This window comes from Chiloscyllium punctatum, chromosome 32 (genome assembly GCF_047496795.1).
Source record: "Chiloscyllium punctatum isolate Juve2018m chromosome 32, sChiPun1.3, whole genome shotgun sequence".
Lineage (NCBI taxonomy): Eukaryota > Metazoa > Chordata > Chondrichthyes > Orectolobiformes > Hemiscylliidae > Chiloscyllium > Chiloscyllium punctatum.
This window is the reverse complement of record NC_092770.1, coordinates 42,261,702-42,277,125: the sequence shown is the minus strand read 5'-3', so window position 1 is coordinate 42,277,125 and position 15,424 is coordinate 42,261,702. Positions and strand designations below refer to the sequence as shown.

Here is a 15,424-nt window from a genome sequence, read left to right as displayed (position 1 = left end):
TATCAAATTAAATTTATTTGATATTCACATAAGAGCCTGATGATGCAATGGCCAATACTTGTCCAACCCCTTTTGAGGCAGATTTGGAGATGGTAATTAAGAGATGGGAGTATCTGAGAAACTTCAATGCTCATCAAGTCAGCTCCTTGACTTGTTCCTGCCTCCATGTACTATGTGGCTACCATTGCCAGAAGTAACCATCTAGCGTTTGCAGATGGCCAATTAAAGTGATTACAAGGGCAATTCATCCACACTTATCCACTGCAATGAGATCCTTTGGTTTGCACAGCACCCCTGCCACTTACCCAATCCACATCCCACAATTCCCTTTCCAGCAGGTGAAGGGAGACATTTTCACAACCGGATTTCAGAGCTTCATGGCTTCCAAGGGGAAGTTAAAAAGCTCCCTGGCAGCAAAAAGCAAATCCACTGCCTGCCCATCAAGCAACGTAGTCAAGAGGTGACAATCAATAAAATTGTGGATGAGGAGTTTTCTGATGTCTGTACACAGTGGTCAGTTAATCTACTCCAAAGATGCTAATAGCAGATACAGATTTTTGCTGTCAATCTGGTCCTCAGCGGTGTTCCTGCTGGTTTCAGAGTGGGGGCCCATTGTCTTAAACTGGAATACATTGTGAGGTCCCAAACTATCACCAGCAGAACCTATTATTCTGAAACTAATTTATCACAGTGAACTTGGCTGATCCCCAGATAATCCTTCTTGAGGGTAAACTTCTCCCCTGAGTAGTGCAGACAGCCTGGAAACAGCCGCAAGCTTCAATTATTTTCTATATCCAGAAGGTATAGAGACAGAAGGGAGTCTGTAGGTCAGTTAGTCTGTATAGATGTGCTAGAGAATGAACGCTGAAACGTTAAGATCAGTAAACCCCTTCTTATCCATATCTGGAATTTTCATACAATCGGCATCTGTGTTTCCAAAGGGGAATTCTGGATGCTTGGGATCTAAACAAAAACAGGCCCTTTACTGTACTAACAATTGGAAGGGAATAATAGATCAATGATTTGTTAGAACTAAGCTTTGCCTGTGTGTGCACAGTGAGAATTTCTAGATTCACTTGGAACCCTTGGCTTCTTTTGGCAGCAAATAGTCAAGTTCCCTCAGTTATCACTGTTATTTACCTGAAACTGGCAGATTCACAAAACATTTCCAGTGTGCTCCATACTGGCGAGATTACTGTCAGAAGAAATCTACCAAAAACTGCAAGAAACCAATTTTAAAGAACTCACGTGTTTACTAAAGTTAAAGCAATCGTGAGTGTAATTTGTTTTTGGTGGCTCGTGGAGAGGTACCAGCTGACAAAAAACCCCAAATATTATTGAACACAGGATTTCACTAAAAGGCAACCTGTTGTAACTATAATGTGGAAATAGTGGTAACACTTTATCGAGGTTTTGAGTATTTGTTAAGAATATTGATTGAATAAAAGGGATAGTTTGTGTTTGAATCCTTTTCTGATGTTTGTAATAAAATCTTGCCACCATTTTGGTCTTGTGAAATATGCTTCATGTTTTCATTGCTTAATAAATGTTTTATTCTTTGTATTAAAAGAACTCTGGCTGATTTTTGTGAATATTTAAAACAGTTACAAAAATCCAAGGTTAGTGTTTAACAAGCCATGTTTCATTCTGGGATTCACCTTGCCTAGTATTAACATAAACTGGAATCATAGTGAGATAGAACAACTCAAAGTGCTGCACTGTCAGTTCAGAGCTCCTGCATATTGAAGACTAATTGGCTGGGTGTGACTTTGCACCCACGAATTTTTGAGCTCAATGGTATCATCTTGTGGAGGTTCCGTGAATAGCCTGAGAAAAAAGTGGGTTGTTAATTCAAACTTCTACAAGAGAAAGTTTATAGCCAAACTCATCAACAATCAGAATAAATTGAGGAGTTACCGAGCATAGCCATATAAAGGAGTTAAATATCAACGGAGACATACAGTAAAGTTATTGAGCATGGTAGCACCAAGGATTGGCATCAATATAATAAAGTGGCGAGTATTGTAGGGTGCTGGTTGGAAGGGAACTGATTTGATAACAGTTACTGATGATGTTCATCACTTTGGTGCTTCAAACAATATCCCGTTTTAACTGCACACTAATTCAGCTGTCACGTATATTTGTGTTCACTAAATGATTCAAGTCTGGTCTCCGAGTAAGTTATTTGTATTAGTAATTATTGAAAGGAAGATCACAGAAAGTATTGGTACAAAAGTGCTCTAAATTTTATTGGCTATATAATGGGGCTATTAGGTCCACTTGTAACGATCCTAATAACTCTGTTCAGGACATGAGCCCTTGACTGTACATCACAGCTGTACAATAAGCCTGACGGGTAAAACAAAGCTAATAATAAACATGATATTTTGCCCATTCTGTTTCCAGTGAACCAAAGAGAGCAAGAAGACACACAAGATGGCATACTTGACAGAGACAGCTGGCATCACAGCAGATGGCAAATTTTCTTATAGTGTGTGCAGTTCTGATTTTAATACACTGAGTTATAATGCTTCAGGTTAAATTGATCCAGTCCAAACTGAGCCTTTTTCTTCATGCTTGTCAAGCTTCTTTAATTGCACAATGTATTTCACTTGTATACAAAATAGTGTTGTATCACTTATACTTAACAATCAAATCCTTGCCCATGTTTTTGATTAGGGCTGGAATAATTACTCTGATTATTATGAAATGCTGTCAAAAGTATTTGTTCCTCCCTTCATAACTAGATGCAGTAAGTATAGAGATTTCACTCCCATCACCATCATAAATCTATCCCTTTCCTCAAGGAAAGCATCGTCGGATGAGAGCTTAATGCTTTCTTATACCTAATTCAGGAGTAGTAATTAGTTTGTGAAGGGGAAAGGCTTAAGCAGGTATAAAACAACTAACTTCTTGAAAAACCAAAAGAACTGCAGATGCTGTAAATCAGAAGCAAAAACAGAAGTTGCTGGAAACGCTCAGAAGCTCCGGCAGCACCCGTGAAGAGAAATCAGAATTCCTCAGAACTTATTCTGAGAAAGGGTTGCTGGACCCGAATGTTAACTTGGATTTTTCTTCACACTTGCTGCCAAACTAACTTTAAAAACTGGGTGAAATGGTGTTGCACACTCTCAGCGTATAAATATTACTCATATGGCGTTATCTATGCTTTAATAAAGAACTATCAAGCTGCCTCTATTAACTTACCATATCAAACTTGAAAGAAATGGAAACTTAGAGGGGTGTTTATCCCTTAAAATACACCAGTAGTTGGGGGAAGAGTATAGAATTCTGGTGACGTGATAGCACAATGGTAATGTTACTGCTCTAGGAATGAGCATGGTCCCAGACAAATGTTCTGGGGCCACCAGCCTGAATCCCACCATGGCACATGGCGAAATTTGATTCAACTTTTTAAAAAAAAATGAATTACAGTATGTCTAATTTAAGAAGTATAATGGTTACCACATAATATTGGCAGTTATTGCAAGTACCCATCTGTTTCACTAATGTCATTTTAGGAAGGAAATCTGCCATCCTTACCTGGTCTGGTCTACATGTGACTCCAGACCCACAGGAATGTAGTTACCAGTCCTCTGAAATGGCCTTGCAAACTACCCAGTTCAACCCCTCTGTAATTATGGGTGAGCAATAAATGCTGTCTGGCTAGTGGCATTCATACGCCATGGAGGAATCTTTAAAACATCATCCCAAGGTTAAAAAAAAATGTGCATAGCAACACATCAAAATGAACAAGATTGAGCTGATAATTAGTTTGTTTTTTTTGTGTTTCAGCTAACAATTCCCAAATTTCCCGTGGTTGTGAAGATGGGACATGCTCACGCAGGCATGGGTAAGGTAAGCAGTACTAAAGCAAGAAAGGCCATTGACAATGTCAAGCCCTACTATCTCACATGACGATGTGATGAGACAGAATGTGAAGTTGGTAGAAATTTAATCTCGATCATCGACTCAGTGGGACTCACTATCGTTTAAAATATTTGAATGAAAACCAAGTGGACTCTGTTGCAGGCGTTCAAACCTCTTTTCTGTGTTTTTCTCTTGGTGCTTCAACCAGAGAAAGTTTATATCAAGGATTAAAAGGTTAAAATCTATCCCTGCATGTCTATTTCATATCCAGTTAGCTAGTACAGACAGGAAGATTCCAAATTTAATCCCTAAACCCGGTTAAGTCCCGTGTGAATCTAGAAACTGGTGAAAACAGATGAGCAGTTTCTAAAATGTTAACAATGCAAAATGATAATCATTACCCTGGTATTAAATGGAAATTGAATTGTTTGCGTTTTAACAAATAAAAAGTCATCACATCCAAATTTGCAAATTGTAAAGGATTTTTGGTAGATTTGGTTTAGCTACAGGCAAAAATACAATATCACCATTGTGTCGAAAAATAATTTTAGGTCTCACTGCAGTTTAGGCAGTTGATTAGACAGTCATGTTTGTTTATATTTCCAGAGGTAGTGTCTCATTGCACAGTGTGACCACCATTGCCAATTATGACATGCCAGCTTTGCTCAAATTCAATAGCTACCAACTCACTATGTTGCGATGATAATCTTCCATGCCGACAACTGGTTTGTAACAATGCAATTATGTTGTTTGGCTTTGTTCTTTCATGTAGATCCTTGGAATCAGATGTGGCTAAGAGAAAGCTCATTTTCATTCTTCGGTGATTCACTTTTAATTGTTAGTCCACCAAGTTGCTGGTCTTGTGACACATGACAACGGTTTGGTCAGAATTAATTCCACTTCTCACTCCTCTTAGACTCTGGAAGGCAATCTAACTTCATGAAACACTGCCACTACCACCAAGCACGTGAGCTTGAAGCTTTCTTTGCTTTTACTTAAGTTTGTAATGAAAGAGCTTTTAAATAAAAAAAAACTCAAGCAAACATGACAAAACAAAGAGACAACATGAGAAAATTTATGAATCAAGAACCATATCCTTCTGCTATGAAGTTTAATTATTCATGGGATGTGGCATCGCTGGCTGGGCCAGCATCTATTGCCTATCTCTAATTGCCCTTGAGAAGCTGGTGGTGAGCTGCCTAGGGGAACCACTGCAGTCCATCTACTGTTGGTTGACTCACCCACCCTTAGCGAGAGAGTTCATGGATTTTGACCCAGTGACAGTGAAGGAACAGCAATATGTTTCCAAGTAAGGATGGTGAGTGGATTGGAGATGTTCCCATGGGTCCACTGCCCTTGTCCTTGTAGATAGAAGTGGTCGTGGGTTTGGAAGGTGCTGCCTCATGAGCTTTAGTGTATTCATGGATCTTGTAGATAGTACACACTGCTGTTACTGAGCGTCCCTCCCAGTGAAGGGAGTGGATGTTTGTGGATGCAGTGCCAGTCAAGCGGATTGCTTTGTCCTGGATGGTGTCAAGCTTGTTCAGTGTTGTTGGTGCTGCACCCATCCAGGCAAGTGGAAAGTCACGCATCACACTCCTGACTTGTGCCTTGTAAACGGTGGACAGTCTTTGGGGAGTCAAGGTGAATTACTCACCATAGTATTCTTAGCTTCTGACTTGTAGCCACTGTTTTTATGTGGTGAGTCCAGTTGAGTTTCTGGTCAATGGTAACCCCGAGGATGTTGATAGTGGGGGATTCACTGGTGGTACTACCATTGAATGTCGAGGGACCATGGTTAGATTGTTTCTTATTGGAGATGGTCATTGCCTGGCACGGTCACTCTCTCAGAGGTTTCTCTTTGGGTTCCCAAATGTTGGAGTTTGTCACATTCAGCAGGAAGGTGCAGGCCAAATCACTAGGTCAATGAGCGATTCCTGAAATGGGCACACCCCGTCATCTTCCTGAGGAGGCTTGCTCTCACGCCTGCATCTCCTCCCCCCTGACCCCCTGCTTTTGGCAACTGAGGACGTGTTGGGTGCAGCACACCACCATGATGCAGGGTCACAGAGTCAAGGGCTTTTACAGAATTGAAAGAGTCCTTTCAGCTCATAATATCCACGCCAGTCACTAAACATTCAATCTATTCCAATACCATTTTCCAGCACTTGGCCCATTGCCTTGAATGCTATAACATTTGAAGTGGTCATCCAAACAGTTCTTAAATGTCCTGAGGGTTACCACCCCACTACTCTTTTAGGCGGTGAGTTCCAGATACTCTCAACTCTCTGGATGAAAAATTTCTTCCTTAAATCCCCTCTAATTCTCCTGCTCCTTACTTTAAAGCTGTGCCTCCTGTTTATTGACCTCTCTGCTATGGGGAAAGGGTTCTCCCTGCCTATCCTCAGAACTTCATAGACAATATATGGATCTACATGACAATTGACATTGGTTGCATAGTTGCCATGCAGCCACCTTTTAATTCCAGATGTTTGTGTGGCACCCTGTCTAGAGTATACTGCGTACCATCAGCTGACTGGTCTGGGCACTGAAACATATCTTCAGGAGAACCATGGTATGTTCTACAAAGGCTGCAGTCAAAGTGCAGACAGTATATTATATCTCTTCTGCAGCAGTTGAGGATTTCTTCGGAATGATGTCTGTCGGGTGTGATGGGGATATTCCTTGTCACCTAGCAACCATGCTTGAACAGGGCTTTGCTAGAAGTTGGCGCATGTGAGAGGTCCAGGATGCAAGAGTTGTGTTCAGATCCCTGGAATTCTAGCACAGCTTTGCATTATCCAGCTGTTGCAGTCACAAACAATTCAAATAATCTTTTCTGTTGATGAAGACTGCTGGTTCATAATATGGCACTCTCATAGCGATGTGGATGTAAAGTTCCACCCTAAATCTTCAAGAAACTAGGAATGGCTAAGATTCCTAATACCCTCCCTGCGTAATTCTCTGGGTCAAAGAGTAAAGAAAGGTACTTTTGTGCTTTGGTGAAGAGAGAATCAGTGACATCCTGCATGGATTTGAGCATGCCTGTGGACATCACCTCATCCCTCTCCAAGGACAACCAGAACAGATGAGACAGCAGGTATTTCGGCTGACTGACCCCATTAACAATAAGTCAAATTCAGTTTCAAACTCAGGGTTTCTGAGTTGAGAGTTTTGGAAACGGATGAACTGTGTAATAACTGTGGCCAGGCTAACTACTTAGAAGGGCTAGGAGAAAGTGAGGACTGCAGATGCTGGAGATCAAAGTCGTAAAATGTGACACTGGAAAAGTGCAGCAGGTTAGACAGCATCCGAGGAATAGGAGAATTGACGTTTCGGGCATAAGCCCTTCATCAGATGTCAATTCTCCTACTCCTCGGATGCTGCCTAACTTGCTGCACTTTCCCAGTGCCACCCTTTTTGATACTAACAGCTTACAAGGTCTGTATGTCCAGCATTATACCAGAATTGCTAGGATGGATGAGGTATGAGGAACATTGACATGATGATTGAGTGGGAATTGAAAGGTAGGTATTTAATATTGATTAATCCCTGAACTCCTGATTACTGGAGTAGCCTTTAGGTGGCTTCATGTTCCAACTCTGCACTCCGTTCCTTTCCCAATAACTCAATCACTTTGGATGCTGCTTTCTCGATATCGATACCTTATGGTATGGTTAGTTTTCAGATCAATATGGTAAGCTTTAGAATTTGCATTTGTTGCAGTCTTTGCTATTGTGACACTTGATACCCTCTCCCTACTCTTTATGTCTTTGTTTTGTGATCCCTGCTACCATGGTGACTGTTCATCCTCCATCACCTGCAACACCCTCATCTCACTTCTTTCGATCTCCTTTACGTGAGCATCAGTGTCTCCATTTTAGAGCCCTGACCATTGAGGTTCTGTGCCTTTGCTGGCCTTGCAACTTTGGGGTAAAAACAATGACTGCAGATGCTGGAAACCAGATTCTGGATTAGAGTGGTGCTGGAAAAGCACAGCGGTTCAGGCAGCATCCGAGGAGCAGGAAAATCAACGTTGCAACTTTCCCAGGCTAGGCCAAGAGTGATCATGACTTCAGGATAATTCAGACTCTTTCCCTGTCCCACTAGATCCACTGAATGATCTTCAATTGCCACCGTGATGGTGAGCCTGGCATATCCCTCAGACAGAATTTTCAAGATGATTCTGACTAACTGACTAATTAACAAGGACCAGACTGGGATTTGCTTGACTCACAGGACTGACTGTGGTACAATCGCTGACTTGCATTGGACTAACTGTGGCCAATTGGACTGTGGCCAATACCCTGATTCTAAATAGCCCCAACACCCAAACAGACTGTGGTGGTATCCCCTTACTGTATAGAGTTCACCCCCACCTTACTGAGTGCATCGCCATCACTCTCTTCCTTTCACACATTGTCTTGCTCTTCACTAAACTGCAGTGTTCTAGCCACATGCGTCATGTCAGACTTTGATGCACCACTGTGCTTTATAGCCCCCTCACAATGACTTCACTGTTCTCTACTGTCTCATGCTACTTTTTTGCATTCTTTGTGATAGTGATTATTTTGGTCACAGATGGCCTGCTTGCATTCTGCACTGAAGTGCTGTTCCAAGAGAAAAACTGCTGCCTGCCCCATCCGTTAAAGTGTCACCTGTGAAGCTGAAGGGTGTGTAGCTATTCTCCAGATGGAGCAGTGGTCCAAGGATACATCCTGATTTAATCTCCATTGGAGGCATCTACTGTAATTGTAGAAGTTACAGCAAAAGTGAAGCTAAGAACCATTCAGAGGGTTTGGTAAAGACATTTCAAACAAAAGGGTTAACTGACAGTGTAAGGTAGGCCTCCCCATCAGGATATAGATATTTTTAATCAACCTTGTTATGGCATGTTTCTGGAGCAAGTGCGACCTGAACCCAAGCTTCCAGGGTCAGAGGTAGGGACACTACTGCACCATAAGAGCCCTTACCCATCAAAATACAAAAGACCATTCATGGGAGGAGCTAAGTAGAGTTGTTGAAGGTATTTCCTTGTTGCCAATGTTATGAAGAGATGCATTGGAAGCTATAATGTGAACTCATTTTTAAATTGTGCCTGATGACTAACAAGAGATTGCTATGTATCTTACAGTACCAGGGCCTTATGGAATCTTCGAGTAATGTGTTTTATTATCGGCACAAAGGATACTTTTATCTTGCTTCAATTCCAAAGTCACTAGTCAATGCAAACTGCTTCCAGAAGACTCCATAAAGTATTCAATAACTTCATATAAACTGGGTTTTTTTTCTCAGAACATTCAACAATTCTTTAACTGAATATAAAACTATAGAGAGGAAAACTCAAACATTGCTTTCCAGTCCAGCAGCTCCCGTGTAGGACAGAGAAAATTTACAGCCCAGGAACAGGCCCTTTGGCCCTCGAAGCCTATGCTGATCTAAATCCACTGTCTAAACCTATTGCTCAATTCCTAAACATCTGTATCCCTCTGCTCCCACTACTCATACATCTGTCCAGATGTGCCTTAAATGAATCTACCTTGCCTGCCGCCTCCACCTCTGCTGGCAACGTGTTCCAGGCATCTACCACCCTTTGTGTAAAGTACTTTCCATGTGTATCCCCCTAAAACTTTTCTCCTCTCACCTTGAACGTGTGACCTCTCATTATTGAATCCTTCACCCTAGGAAAAAGTTTATCTCGATTATCCACCCTTCATGATTTTTTAGACCCCTCTCCATCTCCTTTTTCGATTGAAAACAATCTTAACCTACTCAACCTCTCTTCATAGCAAACACCTTCCATACCAGGCAGCATCCTCGTAAACCTTCTCTGCACTCTCTCCAAAGCGTCCACATCTTTTTGGTAATGCGGTGATCAGAACTGTACACAGTATTCTAAATGCGGCCGAACCAAAGTCTTGTACAGTTTTAACATGACCTGCCAGTTCTTATAGTCAATACCCTGTCCAATGAAGGCAAGCATACCATATACCTTCTTGACTACTCTATCCACCTGTGCAGCCACCTTCAGGGTACAATGGACCTGAACTCCCAGATCTCTCTGCCCATCAACTTTACCCAAGGCTCTTCTGTTTACAGTGTAGTTTGCTCTAGAATTAGACTTCCCAAATTCCGTCAGCTCACATTTGCCCGGATTGAACTCTGTCTGCACTTCTCCGTCCAACTCTCCAGTCCATATATATTCTCCTGTATCCTTTGACAGTCCCCTATGCTTTCTGCTACTCCACAATCTTCGTGTCCTCTACAAACTTACTGATCAGGCCACCAATGCTCTCTTGCAGATCATTTATGTATATCACAAACAACAGTGGCCCCAGCCACTGGTCACCTTTCTCCATTTTGAGAAACTCTCCTCAACTACTCTCTGTCCCCTGTTGCTCTAGCAGTTCTTTATTCACCTAGCTAGAACACCCTGCACACCCTGTGACATCACTTTCTCCATTAGTTTACCTTGGGGAACCTTATCAAATGCCTTACTAAAGTCCATGTATATGACATCTACCTGGCCGTCTGCCCAAAAAGAAAGTCAAAACCAATTCTATCTGGGATTCCTTTTCCTTTTTCAACATTTTCTATGGTTAGCTGGCCAGCACTGGCCTCTACTCGAATGACCAGTGCAACATCCAACCAGCTACCATTCGGTTAGCATCTGCACTGTTCTTAGAACAATAATTAACTTGCAACAACCTTTCCAGGCCAACACCCATATGCATTACCCATTTGTTTGTTGTGTCTTTATTTTTAAAACAAACTGCTGTTCAGGGTTTGATTCTCAACTTCAGTTCACAGGGCCAAACCAAAAATGAGAAAAATAAAGAAAAAACAGCGATGGTCTTAACAATCTGAAGATTTCTTTACCTATCACAACTGCTAGCACATTACTTGAGACATCTGTCACTGCCACCATCTTATGTTGTACAACTCAATGAAATCTTCAGACGTCAGCTAAAAGTTCACATTACACTAACTGAGTCATTTTCGCAAAGCAGTGGTAACAAGCAAAGATTTCTAACAACTCTTCCAGGAATAGCCCTTTATGTCTGGATCTTACATCATGATATCAATGAATCCTTTCAAGTCCTAATAGCTCTTAAATCAGTGACAACAAATGAACACATGAACTTGAGGCTCAAGAGTAAAGTTGACAGTTTGGTTTACACAGCCAAGTTTCTGAAGCATTCCCGTATCCCAGAAATTAATTGAGAATGGGAAATTTCTTCCAGTGAGTTGTGTAATTAATCAAATGCAAATCGGCTTCTTGCCATCCACTGAGAAGAACATCATCTAAGGAGGGAGAAACTAATTGTGAAAGTTTGTCTTGACAACAGAGAAACTGATTTTTGGACTCTTGCCTTATTAGCTCATCACATTCACCATTATTCCCGCCTCCTCAGGAAGGGGAAATTGCACCATATGTGTACTTCCATCAGTACCGACAAGAATTATTTGCATGAAAAATCTTGGAAGCCATCTCTCCCATTGAACAATGTGACACCAGTTGATCAATTGCATCAGTTGTGTGCTGCCACCTCGGAGACACTTCTCAAGTGTTCGCCTTCATTCAGTATTGTCAAAGTTGAAAGTTGTTCGTTAAAGCAGGCACCTGTTAGGACATTCCAGTAGAGAACTGAGAGTGAGATGACCAGGACAGAGTGCTAAGAATGAAGCATTCTAGTGTAGCTTTGGAAGGTAGCAAGATGAAAGGATAGTGCCAGCAGCAGTTCTGTGGGCGTAAACTAAAATAATTACCATGGCAACACTGAAGCAGCGCATAACCAGACGTTATCACACTTTTCTGTCTTTATCCTAAGGGTGTAACACTCATTCATTTTTAGTTTGAGCTGCCTCTTCCAACGGATCAATCACAGTACAGGGAAGCAGAGAAAAGTTAAAGAGAAGGAAGATGATGTTATAGAGGAGCGCAGCAATTTCTTCCTCACTAACAATGATGATAATCTCTGGGGGTGATATTGATCAAGATACTGAGAGAAACATGACACTGGAGTCTGTGTGTTCCTTGTCCTAAACTCTGCCGTTTACTTTCATTCACCATTTCAGACATTGTCATTTGGAGAAAATTAAATTGAGTCAGTGAGGATGTGACAGAACTCAGTGGATCAGGGGAATGGGGAATGGATGCACACCTATTGGTTGTATTCTTAACGAAAGTGCTTTTCAGATGTTTTGGATGGTTTGATAATAATGCTTCTAACTCTTTTGACTTCTTACTCTTTCTCTCACTGGCCTCGGCTTGTCTCTTACAGGTAAAAGTTGAAAATCATTATGATTTTCAGGACATCGCCAGCGTTGTGGCCCTTGCAAAAACTTATGCAACCACTGAACCTTACATTGACTCCAAGTATGACATCAGAATTCAGAAGATCGGAAATAATTATAAAGCTTACATGTAAATATTAGCATTTTGTTTCTGTAACCATCATCCACCATAGTGAATTTCATAATTGTATTAGTGTTTTGATGTATGGATGTTTAATACTGTTAAATTTGTGTGTCGATAGTACAGACTGTTGCTACTGAGCTTTAGTGGTGGAGGGAGTGGATGGTTGTGGATGTGGTGCCAAGCAGATAGTTATGTCTTGGATGGTATCAAGCTTCTTGAGTGTTATTAGAGCTGCACTCATCCATTTGTCACAAAGACAGCCCTCATGTCTATTACCTGCCCTATCGTCACCCAATTTTTTAGAGAAAGATATTGTAAAGTTTCAAAACAGCCAAAATGATCTTAACCTCATTTCAGTTATTTTATTTTGGTTAAACTTTACCAGTTACAAGTAGCAAAACAGAATTTAAATCCAACCTTCTTACAGGGAAGTTCAGCAGATACCCATCCAGTGCCAAAAAGAAAAGATTTGTTGAATAGAGAATGGGTGTGCGAATCTGAATGTTTCTGACACCAGAGAGCAAAGGTGAAAGAAATTAATTTCATACATACCTAGATTTTCAGGGTTATAATTCCTTTAATCCATTATGGCTAAATTCTCTCTGCAAAGTTTACATACCTCAGTAGAAAACCAAAGGCATCTCAAATGCAAATAATTCAGGTATCCACCTGGTCAACTGTTTAAAAATTGTTGTTTTCAGGAAGTTCTCAAAATGTCACAGAATTGTGGGAATGTTTAGAAACAGGGTCCTCTGTATCAGGAAAATCTGTCCATGTCTGAGATTGTCATTAACTCTGGGCACTTTTGAATTACAGTGTGCACCTGCTTTGAGCCTCTGCACCAGTCACAACTTGTATCAATTTTGATGCAGGAAATCCTGCCTGGAAATGAAATATTCATGCATTGTTCCAGTCACTATTCAGAGTTTTCAGTAGGAATTTAAAAGCAAAACACACTGTCTAGCTAATCAACCACAAATCAGACAACATGTACCACTCTTTAAGTACAAAAGCAAAAGAAATGTGGTCATAGGAGATCTGATGTAAAAACAAAATGCTGAATATGCTCAGCAGGTTCTGGCATCATCTGTGGAGAGACAAACAGGCTTTATTGACCCGAAATGTTAGCTCTGTTTCATTCCCTGTGGATGCTATCAGAGCTCCTGGGTATTTCTTCCATTTTCTGCTCTTATTCTACCCTTTTAGGCAGAAAGAATTCAATTATGTGGTAATTTTGGTGCTATAGTTGCTGATGATAGTTTGTACCTGTGATAACTCAAAAGGGAAAATTCTTCTTGGAAAGGACTCCAGACCTACCTTGCTTGAATAAAGAACAGGATCTTGTGAAATTGCACAACAATGTAGCACCACATTTGTGTGGGGAGTGACGTGAATGGTTGTGTAAGATGTATTTTGTTTTAACAACTATTTAAAATGAAAGTTATCTTTTTGATTTGAAGTGTCATTTCTTTTCATTTATATCTAATTGGTGTTGGTTCTGATTCATTTTAAAGTAAATGTTACAAGAACTGATTTCTTCATGGTGGTGGGGGGAATGCCATTCAGTTAAATTGATTAGTTTGACTAATGGTTTCCTCCACCAGAATTGTAAGATCCGTTATACACCGAATCTTTCTATGCATCTGTCCATCAGCCTTTTTCTGTGCTTCACCTCAACAAATTAATGATCTGCGTCTTCTGCAGAACTCTTAGGGCACCTCACCCTCTGGGGAGCTGCACATGTGCAACTCCTCACTCCCGGCTGGCTGCTGTTTGTTCCCAGTGACTCACCATGAGCAGTTCCTGCCACTGTACTACCCGCAAATGTTTGTGTAGACAACTAAGGGAAGTACATCTGTTATTTAACCAAATATCTGGAGCTGTTTTCCTTCTGCTTCTGTAAAGTGGTTTCTGACTTGTAAAATCCTATTCTGCAATACTTTGCTCTTCTGTCTTTCAGGAGGACTTCAATTTCAGGGAACTGGAAAGCAAATACTGGCTCTGCCATGCTGGAACAAGTGGCCATGACGGAACGGTAAGCATTTAGACCACACAAACCAAGATCAGGGGACATGGCTTTCCAGCAGCAGATTCAGCAGTGAAGTTAAGGAAGTGCTGGAATGGAAAGTTTAAATAGTGAAATCTCCATCATTTATTTCACATATCCTCACTGGGCTAACTGGTCTCTTCACTGGGACAAAAGTTGTCCCTTATTTTGAGAGTGTATCAATAATTATCAAATCCCAGGGTTAGCCAGGAAAGGTTCTTCCAATGGTGTTGTATTTTCTCGTTCTATCCCCTGCTTTTTTACCCTGCAAATCTTCACAATTATGAGGCATTTTAACAGCATAGCCCTATAGAAAACTACACTAACCAAGCACAATTAGAATTACTTACTAATCAAAGAATCATAATGTAGATGGGGAAGGCTACACAAAGAAACAGACAACTGGAAAATGTTGCTCTCATTCTGAAAAAGAATAAAAATTGCTCTCGCAACCAATTTTCTTTGGGAGCCTCCTGATCTCTAACGATACATTCTTTTACAAGACTGGCAATTACTAAAAATACCCAGGCGCTTCATGTAGAGAAGAAAAACAAAGTTAATGTTTTGGGTTGATGACCTTTCATCTTTATGTTGGAAATCTCTAACCTGGCATTTAAACTCAATGTGAATGAAAAGTAAATCTACAACTTACAATGATGCTATTGCCTTTAGTAACAGTGTAAATATTTTGTACAAGTCCCCGGTACCACCATAGTTCCCTAAGGTGAGTCCTCCCTCCTGCTCCCACTTGGAACACTGCAACTATAACATAAAGTCAAGAGATCAGTTGTGTAATACTTTTGGCAGATTTGATGGGAATTAATGTGGAAGCACAGCCTAATGCCTGGAAACAGTCTCTTAGAGATAGAAATGATACAGACGCTGACAGCTTTATTTAGGCCCAAGGAGACTGTCAAATTAATCCAGCTGACTCTTGACAGGACATTAAATCATTTGGAGGGTTAGTTTGGTGATGGGGAAAAATCAGACACTAAATGATAAAACTAATCATAAAGCACACCTGTCTGCTCTAAGTGTGCATTTTGTTTCTTGATGATAATGACCAGAATTTTAATTTGCCTGGA

At 40.8% G+C, this 15,424-nt stretch overlaps 1 protein-coding gene across 2 annotated transcripts in view; it reads left to right on the top strand.

Moving 5' to 3' along the window:
* Positions 1 to 15,424, top strand: part of LOC140458103 (synapsin-3-like) — a 268,932-nt gene that overhangs the window by 214,884 nt on the left and 38,624 nt on the right. For both annotated transcript variants that reach the window (XM_072552177.1, XM_072552178.1), the window contains exons 7-9: positions 3,796 to 3,858; positions 12,156 to 12,298; positions 14,253 to 14,327. In XM_072552177.1, coding sequence (XP_072408278.1) covers positions 3,796 to 3,858; positions 12,156 to 12,298; positions 14,253 to 14,327 — 281 coding nt within the window. The remainder of the gene's footprint in view (positions 1 to 3,795; positions 3,859 to 12,155; positions 12,299 to 14,252; positions 14,328 to 15,424) is intronic.